We start from the raw sequence: 13,429 nt of genomic DNA, 5'->3' as shown, positions 1-13,429 counted from the left end.
TATAAGATAGTATGGGAAATTTGGCTTCTGTTCATTATCGCTCTAGGAAAGCCATATAATCCTCATCTGCAGAGCATTTTCTCCTCTTACAGGTCCCATTTTTCTCTAATAAACTGAATAATGTAAAAGCAAACCAGTTCAAATACCTTGGAATGAAAAAAATCTGTTAATTTCAAATGATGGAGTTGCACCAAGCAACTCTAGTGTTTGGTGAAAATTTTAAGAGGAGTTTGAGATGAGGAGGATGATGTAATGTGATGATGCAGTTGATTGTTTTACTGCAAAGAACAGTTTAGATACAAGCATAAGCAGAAGGGAAGTCTGAGCAAAAGATGATAATATTTTCTTTGGGACAGGTATGTTTTAGGTGGCAAACCTACATTATGGACAGACCGTCTGAGGGAGAGGTTTTTAGAAGGATTTGTTTCTTTCCTAAGGATTTTAACTTGCATGCAGGTACAACACATTTAAATAATTTCTTTCTAATATACTATTATAAATATATTACAGCACTTTTGTTTGCTCATCTTTTTATCCATAGCAATATTCTAGATATAAGTACACAATTAAGATGGTAAATTCTTCAATCCCTGTCTTGGATGTGTTAAAAAGTAATGTTTACTTTGATGAATATTACTTCTGTAATTTTAGCTACACATATCTGAACAACCTGTGTTTTACCATATGGGATTTTGTGTTGTTTTAAACCCGTGATCACCGATTTAGCTCGAGTGTTTTGTGACATCTCCGTTTCAGGGAATGGAGGAGATAAAAAGACAGTTTGGTCAGCACATTGAGGTGGACCCTGACTGGGAAGCAGCTATTGCTATACAGATGCAGCTCAAGAACATTCTTTTGATGTTCCAGGAGTGGTGTGCCTCTGATGTAAGTATGTCAGTTCTCTGGGATTCTTACACGCGTGCCTTTTGTGAATATTCCTCAGTGCTTTTTACATTGCACCTTTTTAAAAGAGCTCAGTATTGTTCAATACAGATCTCCACAAAAAGAGTCTGAAAGAATTAGTCTGTGGTATGGCAAAGAGAGAAGGGATCTCAGAAGAATATAATCTAGCTGACAAAGCTGAACAGGGTGTCAGGTAAATCATAAAGAGAAAATACTTCTCATAATTCAAGATTTTGAGAATTAGGTTCATGGTACCGCTGTCAAGTTTTAAAGTTTTGAAGCACATGGTGTTCATTGTTACTTGCAAAAGCGGACTGCAGAAACTTTGTGCTAATTGGGTAATTGCACTGTAAGTAGGCATAACCTGGAGTTCGTCCCTGTGCTGGGGCAAGGGAAGAAATTGTAAAATCTGTTAACTTAAAGATATTTTGAAGTGGGTTTTCTTTTTTTTTTTTTTTTTTCCCCAGTAGGGAGAGACAGGGAGAACTACAGCAGTTCAGGAGTTTCTTCATCCAATTTGGGGTGCAAACTACACAAAATATTGAAATATTGCAGCTTAAGTAAGCACATAGCTTTTTAGAGCATTTGACAGAGCAGCTTTTTTGAACAAAAGCATAGTCTCAGTTAGCTTTAGTTGGATGTTCCACTGCTCCAGTTCATTACTTCTCAGTATTAAGAAACAGAGTAGTAATTATATTGTGGATTTTTTAATACCTGTTTGTGCCGTCAGAAAAAACAAGTGAGGAATTTCAGTGCATATATAATTTTTAAATCTAACACTGTGCATTTATTTTAAATTCCAGGAAGAGCTGTTGCTCAGGGCCTACAGAGAATGTCATAAAGCTGTGATGAGGTGCAGCACAAACGGCCGCTCAAGGGAGAAGACAGTGTTTCACTTGTGTGGCCATACTCTGGAGAGCAGACCTTTCAGGGTGTCTGCAGACCCTGTCAGCATACATTTACCGCTGTCTAGGACTCTTGCTGGTAGGTGGTGTGTTTTGTTTTGATTGCTATTTGAATTACATTTACCATCCGTCTCTATTTCTTTATTCTAGAAAGCATTTAGATGTTAGTTCTTCACAGATCAGTTGCTCTCTGACTTTCTGACATTTTCATGATCAGGCAACCTCAGATGTCCCACTAAGGGAAGGTTTTTTTCAAAAAACCATTTGCCATGGAGGTTGGAGGACATTTTTTAAACAGGAGAGAGATAAGAAAGTCAGGCAAGAAGGAAAAGTTTCCTGTTTTAATGAGAACTTCAGTTTTCTCTGGACTATTTGAATTTATGTGGTTCTGTTTCTATTTCTACCTGTTTTGCCTAAACAAATGTTCATTATTACTTACCTCAAATTTATTTTCCAGCCACATATATCTTAGAACTGTTAAAATGCTCCTCCTAAAAGACATATGTTTGCAACGTGCCAGGACAGATTTCCAGTCAGAGTACAAAGGACCACAGCAGTGGGTGATCACCACTTTCTCTAGAGTACACATGAAATCATATGCTATTATTAAGCTGTAGATTCTTTATCACAAGATACCATCCGTTAAGCCTTGTAGTCTTGGAATTCAGTTATTACTGACATATGATTTAAACGTGAAATTAAAATTTTGCTGATACTACTTACCATCTCAGTTTAAATGGTTTTAATGAAATCATTAAATGAATAGATTTATGAATAAAATAATGGATTGTAAGACCGCTAGTGATAATGTAATAGATCTTTTATCTAAAAAAAAAATCAAATAAAACCCCAAACAAAAGTACCAAGTCTTTGTAAATAAAATTTGACTTTTTTTCTGTAATTCTCCGAGTTGTAGATGATTTAGCTAACAGTTAGAATGGCTTGGAGGAGAAACTTTACCGATAATGATTTATTATCTAATGTTTTCCCATTTATTTTGTAGGTCTTCATGTGCGATTAAGCAAGACTGGAGCCATCTCAAGATTGCATGAGTTTGTTTCTCCTGTAAGATTTTTTTTTTTCTCCCCCCCCTCCCCTTTCTTGTGATACATACTCTGGGAAGGAAAAAGCCTAAAATTATATCCTCTAACTTTCATGACGTGCACAGGTTATTTTGAAGCTGTCAACGTGTCTTTGTTCATTAGAACTTACACTTCTAAAATGACTGACAGACTTATTCTTGCTGGATTTAGTTTCTTTTATTTATTTATTTTTTTTTTAAATTTTAGGAAGAATTTCAAGTGGAGCTGCTAGTAGAATATCCTTTGCGATGTCTTGTCTTGGTTGCTCAGGTTGCTGCAGAGATGTGGAGAAGGAATGGGCTCTCCCTGATAAGCCAGGTACTCCCTACAATATTCAGTAGTGAGTTGGTCCTAATGATATATGGAAGCGTTTCTCAGTAATGCTCTCAGTGGTGGTTTCATCAGGTGCAGAAAGAGGTCATGGGGGTCACTCCTACACTAAATCGAAGGGCTTCTAGGTGGGAATTTAGATGACTTGGTTCTATTTACAGCTTCATTAATGGCTTGCCTCCCCATATTAGACAAGTATTTTCATCTCTGTTATGACTGTTTCTGACTCTGTGAAATGGTATTGATGTTACTGACATCTACTGTGAACTACTTTCAGATGTGATAAAGAAATCACTGCATAAGTACTGTTAGCACTGTTCCTTATAACATAAAATGTTAGAAGACTCTCTTGATATGTGGTAATCATTAGATGCAAAAATTAAACTATTTTAATAATCTCATGCTAAACTTTTGAGTGCCATATAACTGGACGTAACAAACATTTTATAATACCTATGGGCGTTTTTTGTTGCAAGAGTAAAGGTAAAAGTAAGACTCTACCCTTAAGTACTTGTATTTTGCCTGCTTTGGCTTCACTTTTTTTTTTTTTTTTTTTTACTTTGATGGCAGAAATTTTCTGCATTTACCTTTCACAGGACCTTTTGTTGAAAGTAAATATTGGTAGCACCCTGTAGAGTTGTCTCTCTGAGAGCTGGGGTAGGAGAAGGAGGATGTTTTGACTTTAATCAGTAGAAACCATTAGAACTATTTTGTCTTGGAAGGGGGTATGACGAAGTAAGGCATAGTCTTTGAATAGGTGAGAAAACATTTTTCACTTCTATCAAAATACACGTTTGTTTTGAAAGAAACACAGGACTTTCCCTTACTCAATAAAGGTGCTCTACAGTTTAAAAAGGCCTCAGACATGAAGTGGTGCGCATTTGACAGCGCATTACTTGACGTTGCTTCTCTACTTAAATTTTGTTTTCCTATTTCTCAGGTATTCTATTATCAAGATGTTAAATGCAGAGAAGAGATGTATGATAAAGACATCATCATGCTTCAGGTATAATGTTCTGAATCATTGCTTGCTTGACTCATAAAACTTCCATGGAATTTCTTTTAATTTTAATGAAATCTGTATGATTTTTAAAATTTTTCTTGGTAAAAGAGTATTTTTCATAATTAACAAAGAACTGTAATAGTAAGTGATGTTCACATTAGGTTGGATTTTTTGATAGATAGGTGCATCTCTTATGGATCCAAATCAGTTCCTCCTGCTGATACTGCAGAGATATGAGCTTGCTGATGCTTTCAAAAAACTCAAGCCCACCAAAGATCAGGTAAGTAGCAAGTATTTCTGCTGGTTAATTTGTTTGCTCAGAGTTCACAGAACATTAACAGGAAAAACTAGCTACTGTTGATAACTGCATTTTTATTACCACTCTAAGAGTCTAGTCAATACAGGACCTGGTGGTTAGACAAATCACTTTTTGTCTGGAATTTGTAGAGACTTACTCAAAGTTAACAAACAGTTTTTGCCCTCTTTGACCTTTAATTCATAGGGCATCTACAAAAATCCATGTACGTGATTTTGCTATAAAATTTCTATGTCTCTTAAGCCATTTTATGTGTTCTTATTTTGGCTGGAAGTTTCTTGAATTGTTGTACTACTTCTCGAGGCTTGAACTTTCATCTAAGCCTCCATGTGGGATACATTTTTAGCTGTTGTTTCTTTTCCTGCATGTGAATCTTGCACTTCAATTGCAGAATAATATCTCCTCTACAAGCGCAGGTATTTTTTCCAGCTTGTGAGAATGGAGGTTTCTTCTTGCAGCCCAGTACATCTGAAGGCTGAGCTCAGTGTCACGTGACAGATTTTCCTGCCTCTTTGTTTTGTGGTTTTTTTGTTGTGGTTTTTTTTTTTTTTAAAAAACCTAATTTCTCTAATTCTTCTAGGATTTGATTAAACAATGTAACGTGTTAATAGAAGAGATGCTACAGATTCTCATTTATGTTGTGGGTGAGTTTCATTTCTCTCTACTGTTGTAGTAATGGATTATTACAGTTTGACAAAGCAGGCTTGATGACTTTCTTTAACATAGATGGTATGGAGAGAATACTGGAGAATGCCTGTTTTAAACAGGTGGTTCAGTAGCACAAGTATCTGTCAACTGGAAGCATAGGGGTTGCATAGTGAAAAAAGCTGTTAGATAACTTCATAATTGACTTACGGTAGAATATGAAGAGAAACTCCATCTCAGCACATTTTGTTAGGAAGCTAGGCTAAAAAACATTTTTTCTCTCAGACACTTGGCTATAGTTTTCTGGCAAATGCAAACTTACACTTTGAAATATCCCAGCAATAGCATGATCTTGGTGCTAAATTCAGAATTGCTTTGTAACTGTCATGTTTGCCATTCTTTTCCTTTTGATTCACTCTGGTAGGGGAAAGATATGTGCCTGGAGTGAGTGATGTGACAAAGGAAGATGTTACCATGAGAGAAATCATCCATCTATTATGTATTGAACCAATGGCTCACAGTGCAATTACCGAGTCCTTGCCCGAAAATGTGAGTCCTGTTTTATTTACTTTTTTTCCTTAATTTACGTTTTCTTGGTATATGTCTTTTTCTTGTTTAGCTTCCATATCTTTATATGGACCCTTTTATTTCTGGCATAAAGCTCAGGTGTTGGTTTCAGAATTACAAAATAGCATGGCAAAGGGGCTTACACACCTTCCTGATGTAAGGGTAAATGCATTGGATTCAAGTACAGTCTAATCTGAAAAGGCTTGTATGGGGATTCTGTTTTTTGATGAAGAGGTGGAATTTTTTTAGAATATTCAGCTGTACTCCTAGATTTAAAAAAAAAAAAGTGTTAAAATATTTTTCTCTTTAGGCCCTGTAGTACCATGCAGCTGGATTCCATTCTGCCCTGTGTACCATCAGTAAATTTGATCCCATAATTTTGATCACTTAAACCTGTGCAGATCCACTGGAAGTCAAGTATTGTACAGGTCTATTCGAAAGCACAGATTTCCCTGCCATTCTGTTTCAACTGTTGAAAATTCAAGCAAAAGATAGAGATGTGGAATGGATTTTATAGCCTGTGCAAGTTTTCAGGGCTGGCAACCAATGCAAACCACTTCACTTTTATTGTAAATTAAATAGCCTGAAATCAATAATGTGTGATCCACATTCACTGTTTTAAGATACAGTTTTCCCCTCTGTTTCCCCTCTGTTTTCCCCTCCACTGAAGTTGGGTTAAGGCACTGCTCTGTTTCTGGAGGTCAGCTCTGTTACAAATAAGATGTTACATGGATGAATGAAAGTATTTTCTGTCTTTGGCACTTCCAAAGTAGCTTGTCAATTATGAATATTTGCTTTCTGAAGCAGTGGGCAAGACACAGATTTAGATCAATTCCCTAAGTGATGAACTAATCTATGTCTATTTTTGTTATACCCAGCATAATACTGAAGATATTTAAATCATTATATATTTATCCCAAACTATTTTGTTTTACCAGGAGAACAATGAAACTGGCTTGGAGAATGTAATTGATAAAGTGGCTACATTTAAGTAAGTTCTTAATATTACTTTGTAAGTAGCCTGAACGTGAAATAAGATCTCTTGGATTATATGGGTTAAACAAGCTGCACAGCACAGTGTCTGTTCAGTTAATGTTTTGCTGTCTTGAAATATATATGCTTTCAAATATGCATAGGAAAGAAAAGCGTATGGAATACCCAAAGCTGCTGCTTCTCTCCTCTTCTGCAAATCCAGTTTGAGTTTAGTAATCTCAAATCGTAGTGGGAAAATCTTCAAATTTCATTTTATTTCAAAGATGTTTGGGAGCCTTAACAACTCGTTGTGCCTTGGACAGTTACCACCTAATCATTAGCTATTTAGTTGCAAACTTGCTGTAACTTTCAGATGGGAGTTAATTTTTTTTTTTTTGGACATAGATATATATGCAAATATAGAACAATCAATTGCAGCAGTTGAGAAATACTAGTTCAAATGTCTGCTGTTTTTGTCGCAAAAATAACCTGTAATTTTGATTATTTCAGTTTACCTTATTTTAAGTTTCATGTGGTTCACTTGTTTGTTTCATCAAGGGCAACTATAGAGGTAACTAGGAATTTTGCTTTGGCAATTATATGGAATGTTCAAAAAATCTCACTGGCTGGAAAGTGGCTCTTTGTATTACTTGTTTTGTACCTTGGTTAAAGTAATGAATTACATACAATAATAGCAAATGTCTGAAATTCTAAGCCATAAAGTTAAAAAACATTTACCTGTTAGAGGCTATATGGTGTGCTGTGGATGGTATAGACTAGAAATATTTTGTTGCTGGGTAGGATTTACAGTAGTAAGCAGTCTTGAAAATGAAAGACTGATAACTGTACTCACTCTGTGCTCTTCATAAGTTAATGAAACAACCATCACTGTTCCCTTCTTGTTAGCATTTCCTTAGAAAATAAATGGTGTTACTGGTTTGTTTACATTGAAAGATGTGCCGAACATACATAATTAATCTGCATGTCATGAAATATCTCTCTGTAAGGAAACCGGGTGTATCTGGCCATGGAGTTTATGAACTGAAAGATGAATGCTTGAAGGAGTTCAATATGTTCTTTTATCACTATACTAAGACCCAGCACAGCAAGGTAAGCAGTGTAAGATTCACTCTCAAAGGTTAGAAAATAGTACGTACTTAACAATGTCTAGAGAATTTTGCTGAATTGAAGAAACTGATGGAATCTAAAACTGATTCTGTAAAGAGTATATGTAGCGAACTTCAAAACTAAGCTTCTGATGAAGTTAAGACCGTTAATACGAATTGACGTGGTATGGTTTGCATTAGTATTTTCCCTATGATAACTTCTGTATTAACTCTGTTAACTGTTATGCTAAGAATAAAATATGGTAAGAATTATCTTTGAAGTGGAGAACCCCAAACTTTGCTTTTAAAACTTATTGAGGAAGTAAATATGTCCAATTATTTACCTCTACTACAAATTGAAATGCAAAATGCAATATTGTTAAACGTATTTCAGACAAGATCCTAGTTAAGTGACCAACTACTGACTATGTATCTTGCCACATTTCTAGTTTAACATTTCTCATTGTTTCATTGCGTACTTCTGTAGAAATGCTGACATAACAACACTACTTTTTCTGTAGGCTGAACATACACAAAAGAAAAGGAGGAAACAAGAAAACAGAGATGAAGGTAAAAACTGGAAACTGATAGCTCAATAAATGTGGTAATTTGGTAGTGTATGTAGTTGTGCATATAAAATGAGCTTTGGGAGATATCTTGTGACTTAATTGTGGTTAATTGAGTTCGTATTAAATTTGTTGTGATTTGTAGTAATTGTAATTAATTAGAACCTGGCATTTCTTTTCTCTTTTTCTTTTTTTTTTAACACAAAGATAGGAATTTTTAGTTTAATTTCCGTGTAGACAAATAAACATGGCATAGCACCCACTGACAGAATGAACACCTTAGTTCTTCCACCATAAAAACTCTAGGAGGCAAAAGTTTATTTTTGTGAGTAGTTTCTCTAGCACAATGTTGAGACATAATAGTGCCACGTAGAGAAGGCTGCTGCAGGAACTAGTGCTCATATCCATTCTTTAAGTATGAGACTTGAGGCTTAAGTTTTATAAATCAAAGTTTTCTTTTTTAGAAGCTGCAAATACATATAATGATAAAGCCCCATGTTTCTATTGTAGCACAAATGTGATTCCCCTTTTGATTTTACTTTCGCCCATTCAAGTCACAAGTGTTAATTGACTTGATTTGAGGAAGACTTTGTAAGCTGAACTAACTACGTACAATGAACAATTTAAAAATCAGCTATCACCTGCTTTTGTGAGTTGCAACAGATAATTATTTTCATCTTCCCAGATTGCTCTTCCAGTTGAATACCTTAATCTTTACTTCATACTCTAAAGCCTATTTTGATTTTTATGTGGGGCACTACAGCATTTCATACTTGGTTACATACATGGTTAAAATTCATTTTTATTTTCATTGTACTTTCTTAGGATTCCTTTCAGTTGAAAAACTGTGGAACTGAAAAAGAATAAATTGGCATTGTCATTTAGGAGGGACACAGTTAAATCAGAAATCACATTCTCTTTGAAAAAAATGAATTTCCTTTAGTTGGAAGTAACTTGGAAGATTATGGCAGCTGAAAAATAATGAGAAAAAAACCCAAATCTTTCGATTACTTTTGGTTTCTTCTTCTTCCACTGCTTATTTTATGCAGGTGACAGATTTTTCAATAGTACCTTCTTCATTTTTTTATTTCCCCTGTTCACTTTAGCAACTTAATGTTAGCAGGGATGTTTATTTTGTAGAACTTCTTAGAAATGCAAATATTTAGATGTAATTGTCAAAAACTCAATTCATATAATCAGACAATACAGTTCCAAAATACAGAGATAACTGTTTACGTCAATGGGTATTCCACTGAGGCTACCCATTTTGTTGCAAATACTTTGTGCATATGCTTTTACGTGGCTATGTGGTCTTTCTCAGTAAATGTTTATAATTCATTCCGTCTAAATTGCCAAAAGATTGACAGTTTCAAAGACACTGCATTTATAGAAGTAGAAATTATCAGAATTACAGAATTATCAGAAATGACCAGAATGTCCCAGCAGCAGGAAAAATTTAGAACTCTGGCCATATTAGGTGTGGGGGACACACATTAGGTGTGGGACACCATGCTCTGGAAGATCCACTGCTCACTCTTGTTTAACTACTTGAAAACTTTACATCTGATGCAAAGGACAAACACTATATGTTTATTAGTGATACAGAAGTGATCAGACTGTCCAAAATATTTGCACTTAGAGATGCAACTAAGTACTTGTGATTGATTGTTTATCTTAGTTTACCTTGTTTTATATAAGAACTTATTAAAAGTACTTGGTTTTGCTAAAGATAAAAGTTGACAAATGAACAATTGTGTTGGAGAGTATTTTTATTAATTTAAAACTCTAGTTGTTCTTTCACTGGAATGAGTATGTTTGTGCTCTCTCCTTTTTGCCTGCCATCTTTGTTGAGAGATGCCAGTTTGTTAATATATTTGCACATCATCGTTTTCTAGCATTGCTACCACCTCCTCCTCCAGACTTCAGTCCTGCTTTCAACAATGTGGTGAGGATTCTGAACTGTGATGTTATGATGCACATACTGCGGACCATTCTTCAGAGAGCAGTAGAGCTGGAAACCCACTTGTGGACTGAAGCTATGATCCAAATGGTATGGTTAGCTTTGGTTTTCTTCCTATGGGCGTGCTTGTGTTGACCATGTTAACTGCTTATGATAAAATCAAAATGTATAAAGATAAACTTTGATTTTTAATAGTAAGAATTTACTTTTAGTCCCCAAACCTGTTCTTATAAACCTTACCAGCAAGGAAAATATTTCTAATTATTTATCTCCCCTGTAAAATAGAAATGTGAAAATTTAATATTAAATTGGGAATATTCTTCAGTCTACTATTTTTGCTTTCTCCCCTGTGTTGCCTCATCACTGAAGCTGTTTCAGTATGTATGCTCCTTACTTCATCTTTTACTTAAAACTTCACGTGCGAATAAGTAACCCTTTGATCATTTTGGAGAAATTGGAGTTGCTTTATCTTGTAAGCTGCAAAGTCTCCAAAGATATAAATGTCTCAGTCATGAAATAATATAGTTTTTTAAAGTATTTAAAACATTTAATTTTACCATAGTGACTTGATGCTTTTAAAAAAAGGAATTACTGACATTGATGAAGTATTTTATTTTTTCAAAATATTTATAGAATTAGGACCTGAACTTACAAACTGGTTGAATTAATCAGTTTTCTTAATTAGTGAGTGCATAGATTATTTAATTGCCTTGCCTTACCTTACCTGCTAATCTTTGGATTATGGAATTAACAAAATATTGATAGATCTGTATCAGCAAGATGACAAGATTCATATGTTACCAATGTAAAGTGTATGCAAGTTTATTAATTTTAGTGCAAGTTATATGCAGGAAAATTATATTGTGTATGTTGTTTAGCTTTCCATGTATGATCTCTGCACTTTTTCTCATTTTTGTGTTTTATCATAGGTGTAATCAGCATATAGTACAGAACTATCTTAAACGTTCTTATTTTATATGCCAGTCTTCCAGACCTCTAACAGTGAAGGAGATTTACTATTCCTTCCTACTATTCTAACAGGGAAGGAGATTTACTATTTTTCTTTTTTTGTAGGTACTTCATCTTCTTTCTCTGGGGTTACTAGAAGAGAAGCAGCAGTTACAGAAGTCCCCAGAAGAAGAAGTAACCTTTGATTTTTATCACAAAGCAACACGTATGTTTCATTTTCTTTAAAAGGGCAGAGTAAATTAGGCTAACTTGATTTTGTAAGGACACAAACTAAAAAAGTATTCAGCGATTTGTCAGAAAGGATGTACTTTTTGCTATAGAATTAAAACCTGCTAAAGTTGTGGGGGCTTTTTTTGGTTGGGGGTTTAGTTTTTGGTTTGGGTTGGTTTTGGTTTTAAATAATCTAGAAATCAGGTTTGGCCCAGCTTCCTTTGTTCCTAATTGCCAGATATCTGAAAGAGGAGATGTACTTCTCTTCCTGGGAAAGAAATGGAAACGTAATAGTAGTGTTAGATAACTGAAAAGGGTTCTTCCTTCGCAAGAAAATTATTGACGTGGAAACTAAGAACTTAAAAATTAGAGTGGATTTAAGTGAACTGTCTCAATCTTTTGTATTCCTGAGCTGTCCAATTGTTCGTTTACATCCAAGTTAATAAGTCGTTTACTATGGTAGTGATAACAGAAGCAAAACTTAGTGGCAGTGAAGTGTGCTTTTTTTTTTTCTTTCCTTTTCCAAATCCTGACAGAGAACTTCCTAATCTTACATTCAAGACTCGTGAGTGGGAGTTGGAATCTACATTTTTTTAAGTAATCTTCCACCTTATCTAGAGTTTCTCCTTCTCTGTGTAAGAATAAATGAATAAAAAAATGCATTATCAAACTAAACATGATTGTCACTTGAGAGATGAAACGGAGATAAGAATTATGAACTAAAATCATAGAATCATAGAATTGTTTAGGTTGAAAAAGACCTTTAAGATCGAGTCTGACTGTTAACCTAATACTGCCAAGTCCAGCGTTAAACCATTCCCCTAAGCACCACATCTACAGGTCTTTGAAATACCTCCTACATAAATAAATAAACACATAAAGCTGCTGAACTGCCCTTAGATAGTTTTTCAAAAATCTTGTCTAAACAGGTGTCACTGAGTTTGAAAAACACTGCCATTTCATTTTCTCTTTTTATTTTTTTATTATTGTTGAGCAAGAAGTATTATCATTACGCCAAACATATTTCTGTTTAAGAAGCTTCACGTCAGCTGTAGTAATACACTAAAAATAATTACGATTGAGACGTTAAAGAATTTCTTTGCCAGCTTTACTTTTGCATAGCCAGAAAAACCAAAGCCCCATTTATACATAAGGGATGCAAAAATAATCAGTATTTTTATAAAAAAAACTCTTACTGAAAAGTGATTTAAAAACATACAAAAAAACCCTTTTGTAGTGTATTTTTCTCACTTATGAAAATGTGCAAATTCATTTCAAATGGAAAGCGCTGCAAAAGAAATATAATTGAAGAGAATGCTCTCCATTTTAAAGCATCCTGTTGTTTAGAGAACGGCCTAAAAAGTTATGAGCTGTTACCAAGGTGGGAGGAAGCAAATAATTGCTGTAATTATAATAGTTTTTGTGATAGAAATAAACACTGAGCTGTTAGCAAACTTGGGTAATCTATAAGAACTTCACTGCTTCTGCTTGAAGCGAAAGGCAATTCTGATTTTCTGTTCTGCTTTTGGAAGTAGCAAAAACTATTGATCTACAAGGGGAAAAGATTATGTCACACTTAACTGGAATAAACAGATGAAATTAAACAAAAATGTAGCTACAAAGGTTGTGTATATGTATGTGTGTTATATAATTAGCAATATTTTAAAGCATGTCCATGGTTGTAAATACATTAAAATGTTGGGTTTTTTCCCTGAAGATCCATGCTTTTCTATTTTATTTTATTTTTTCTCCTTTGTAAAGGAATGGGAAGCTCGGCCTTGAATGCTGTGAATGTGTTAATGCTTCTGGAAAAATTAAAGAGAGTTCCTCAGTTAGAGGCACAGAAAGACACAGTCAGTTGGATACTGCAGGTACACAAGGAGATAAGTATGACC

At 34.6% G+C, this 13,429-nt stretch overlaps 1 protein-coding gene across 2 annotated transcripts in view; it reads left to right on the top strand.

Annotated features, from left to right (window-relative positions):
• The window catches only part of UBR1 (ubiquitin protein ligase E3 component n-recognin 1), a 67,004-nt gene that overhangs the window by 25,942 nt on the left and 27,633 nt on the right, over positions 1-13,429 (top strand). For both annotated transcript variants that reach the window (XM_074149856.1, XM_074149857.1), the window contains exons 13-27: positions 357-456; positions 757-885; positions 1,707-1,887; positions 2,812-2,873; positions 3,098-3,208; positions 4,161-4,226; positions 4,402-4,503; positions 5,120-5,183; positions 5,609-5,733; positions 6,690-6,742; positions 7,731-7,833; positions 8,351-8,399; positions 10,291-10,445; positions 11,430-11,529; positions 13,296-13,405. In XM_074149856.1, coding sequence (XP_074005957.1) covers positions 357-456; positions 757-885; positions 1,707-1,887; positions 2,812-2,873; positions 3,098-3,208; positions 4,161-4,226; positions 4,402-4,503; positions 5,120-5,183; positions 5,609-5,733; positions 6,690-6,742; positions 7,731-7,833; positions 8,351-8,399; positions 10,291-10,445; positions 11,430-11,529; positions 13,296-13,405 — 1,510 coding nt within the window. The remainder of the gene's footprint in view (positions 1-356; positions 457-756; positions 886-1,706; positions 1,888-2,811; positions 2,874-3,097; positions 3,209-4,160; positions 4,227-4,401; positions 4,504-5,119; positions 5,184-5,608; positions 5,734-6,689; positions 6,743-7,730; positions 7,834-8,350; positions 8,400-10,290; positions 10,446-11,429; positions 11,530-13,295; positions 13,406-13,429) is intronic.

The sequence above is a fragment of the Numenius arquata genome, chromosome 6 (genome assembly GCF_964106895.1).
Source record: "Numenius arquata chromosome 6, bNumArq3.hap1.1, whole genome shotgun sequence".
In the NCBI taxonomy this organism is placed as follows: Eukaryota; Metazoa; Chordata; class Aves; order Charadriiformes; family Scolopacidae; genus Numenius; species Numenius arquata.
The sequence above is the reverse complement of the archived record's forward strand: the minus strand, read 5'-3'. Positions and strand labels throughout refer to the sequence as shown.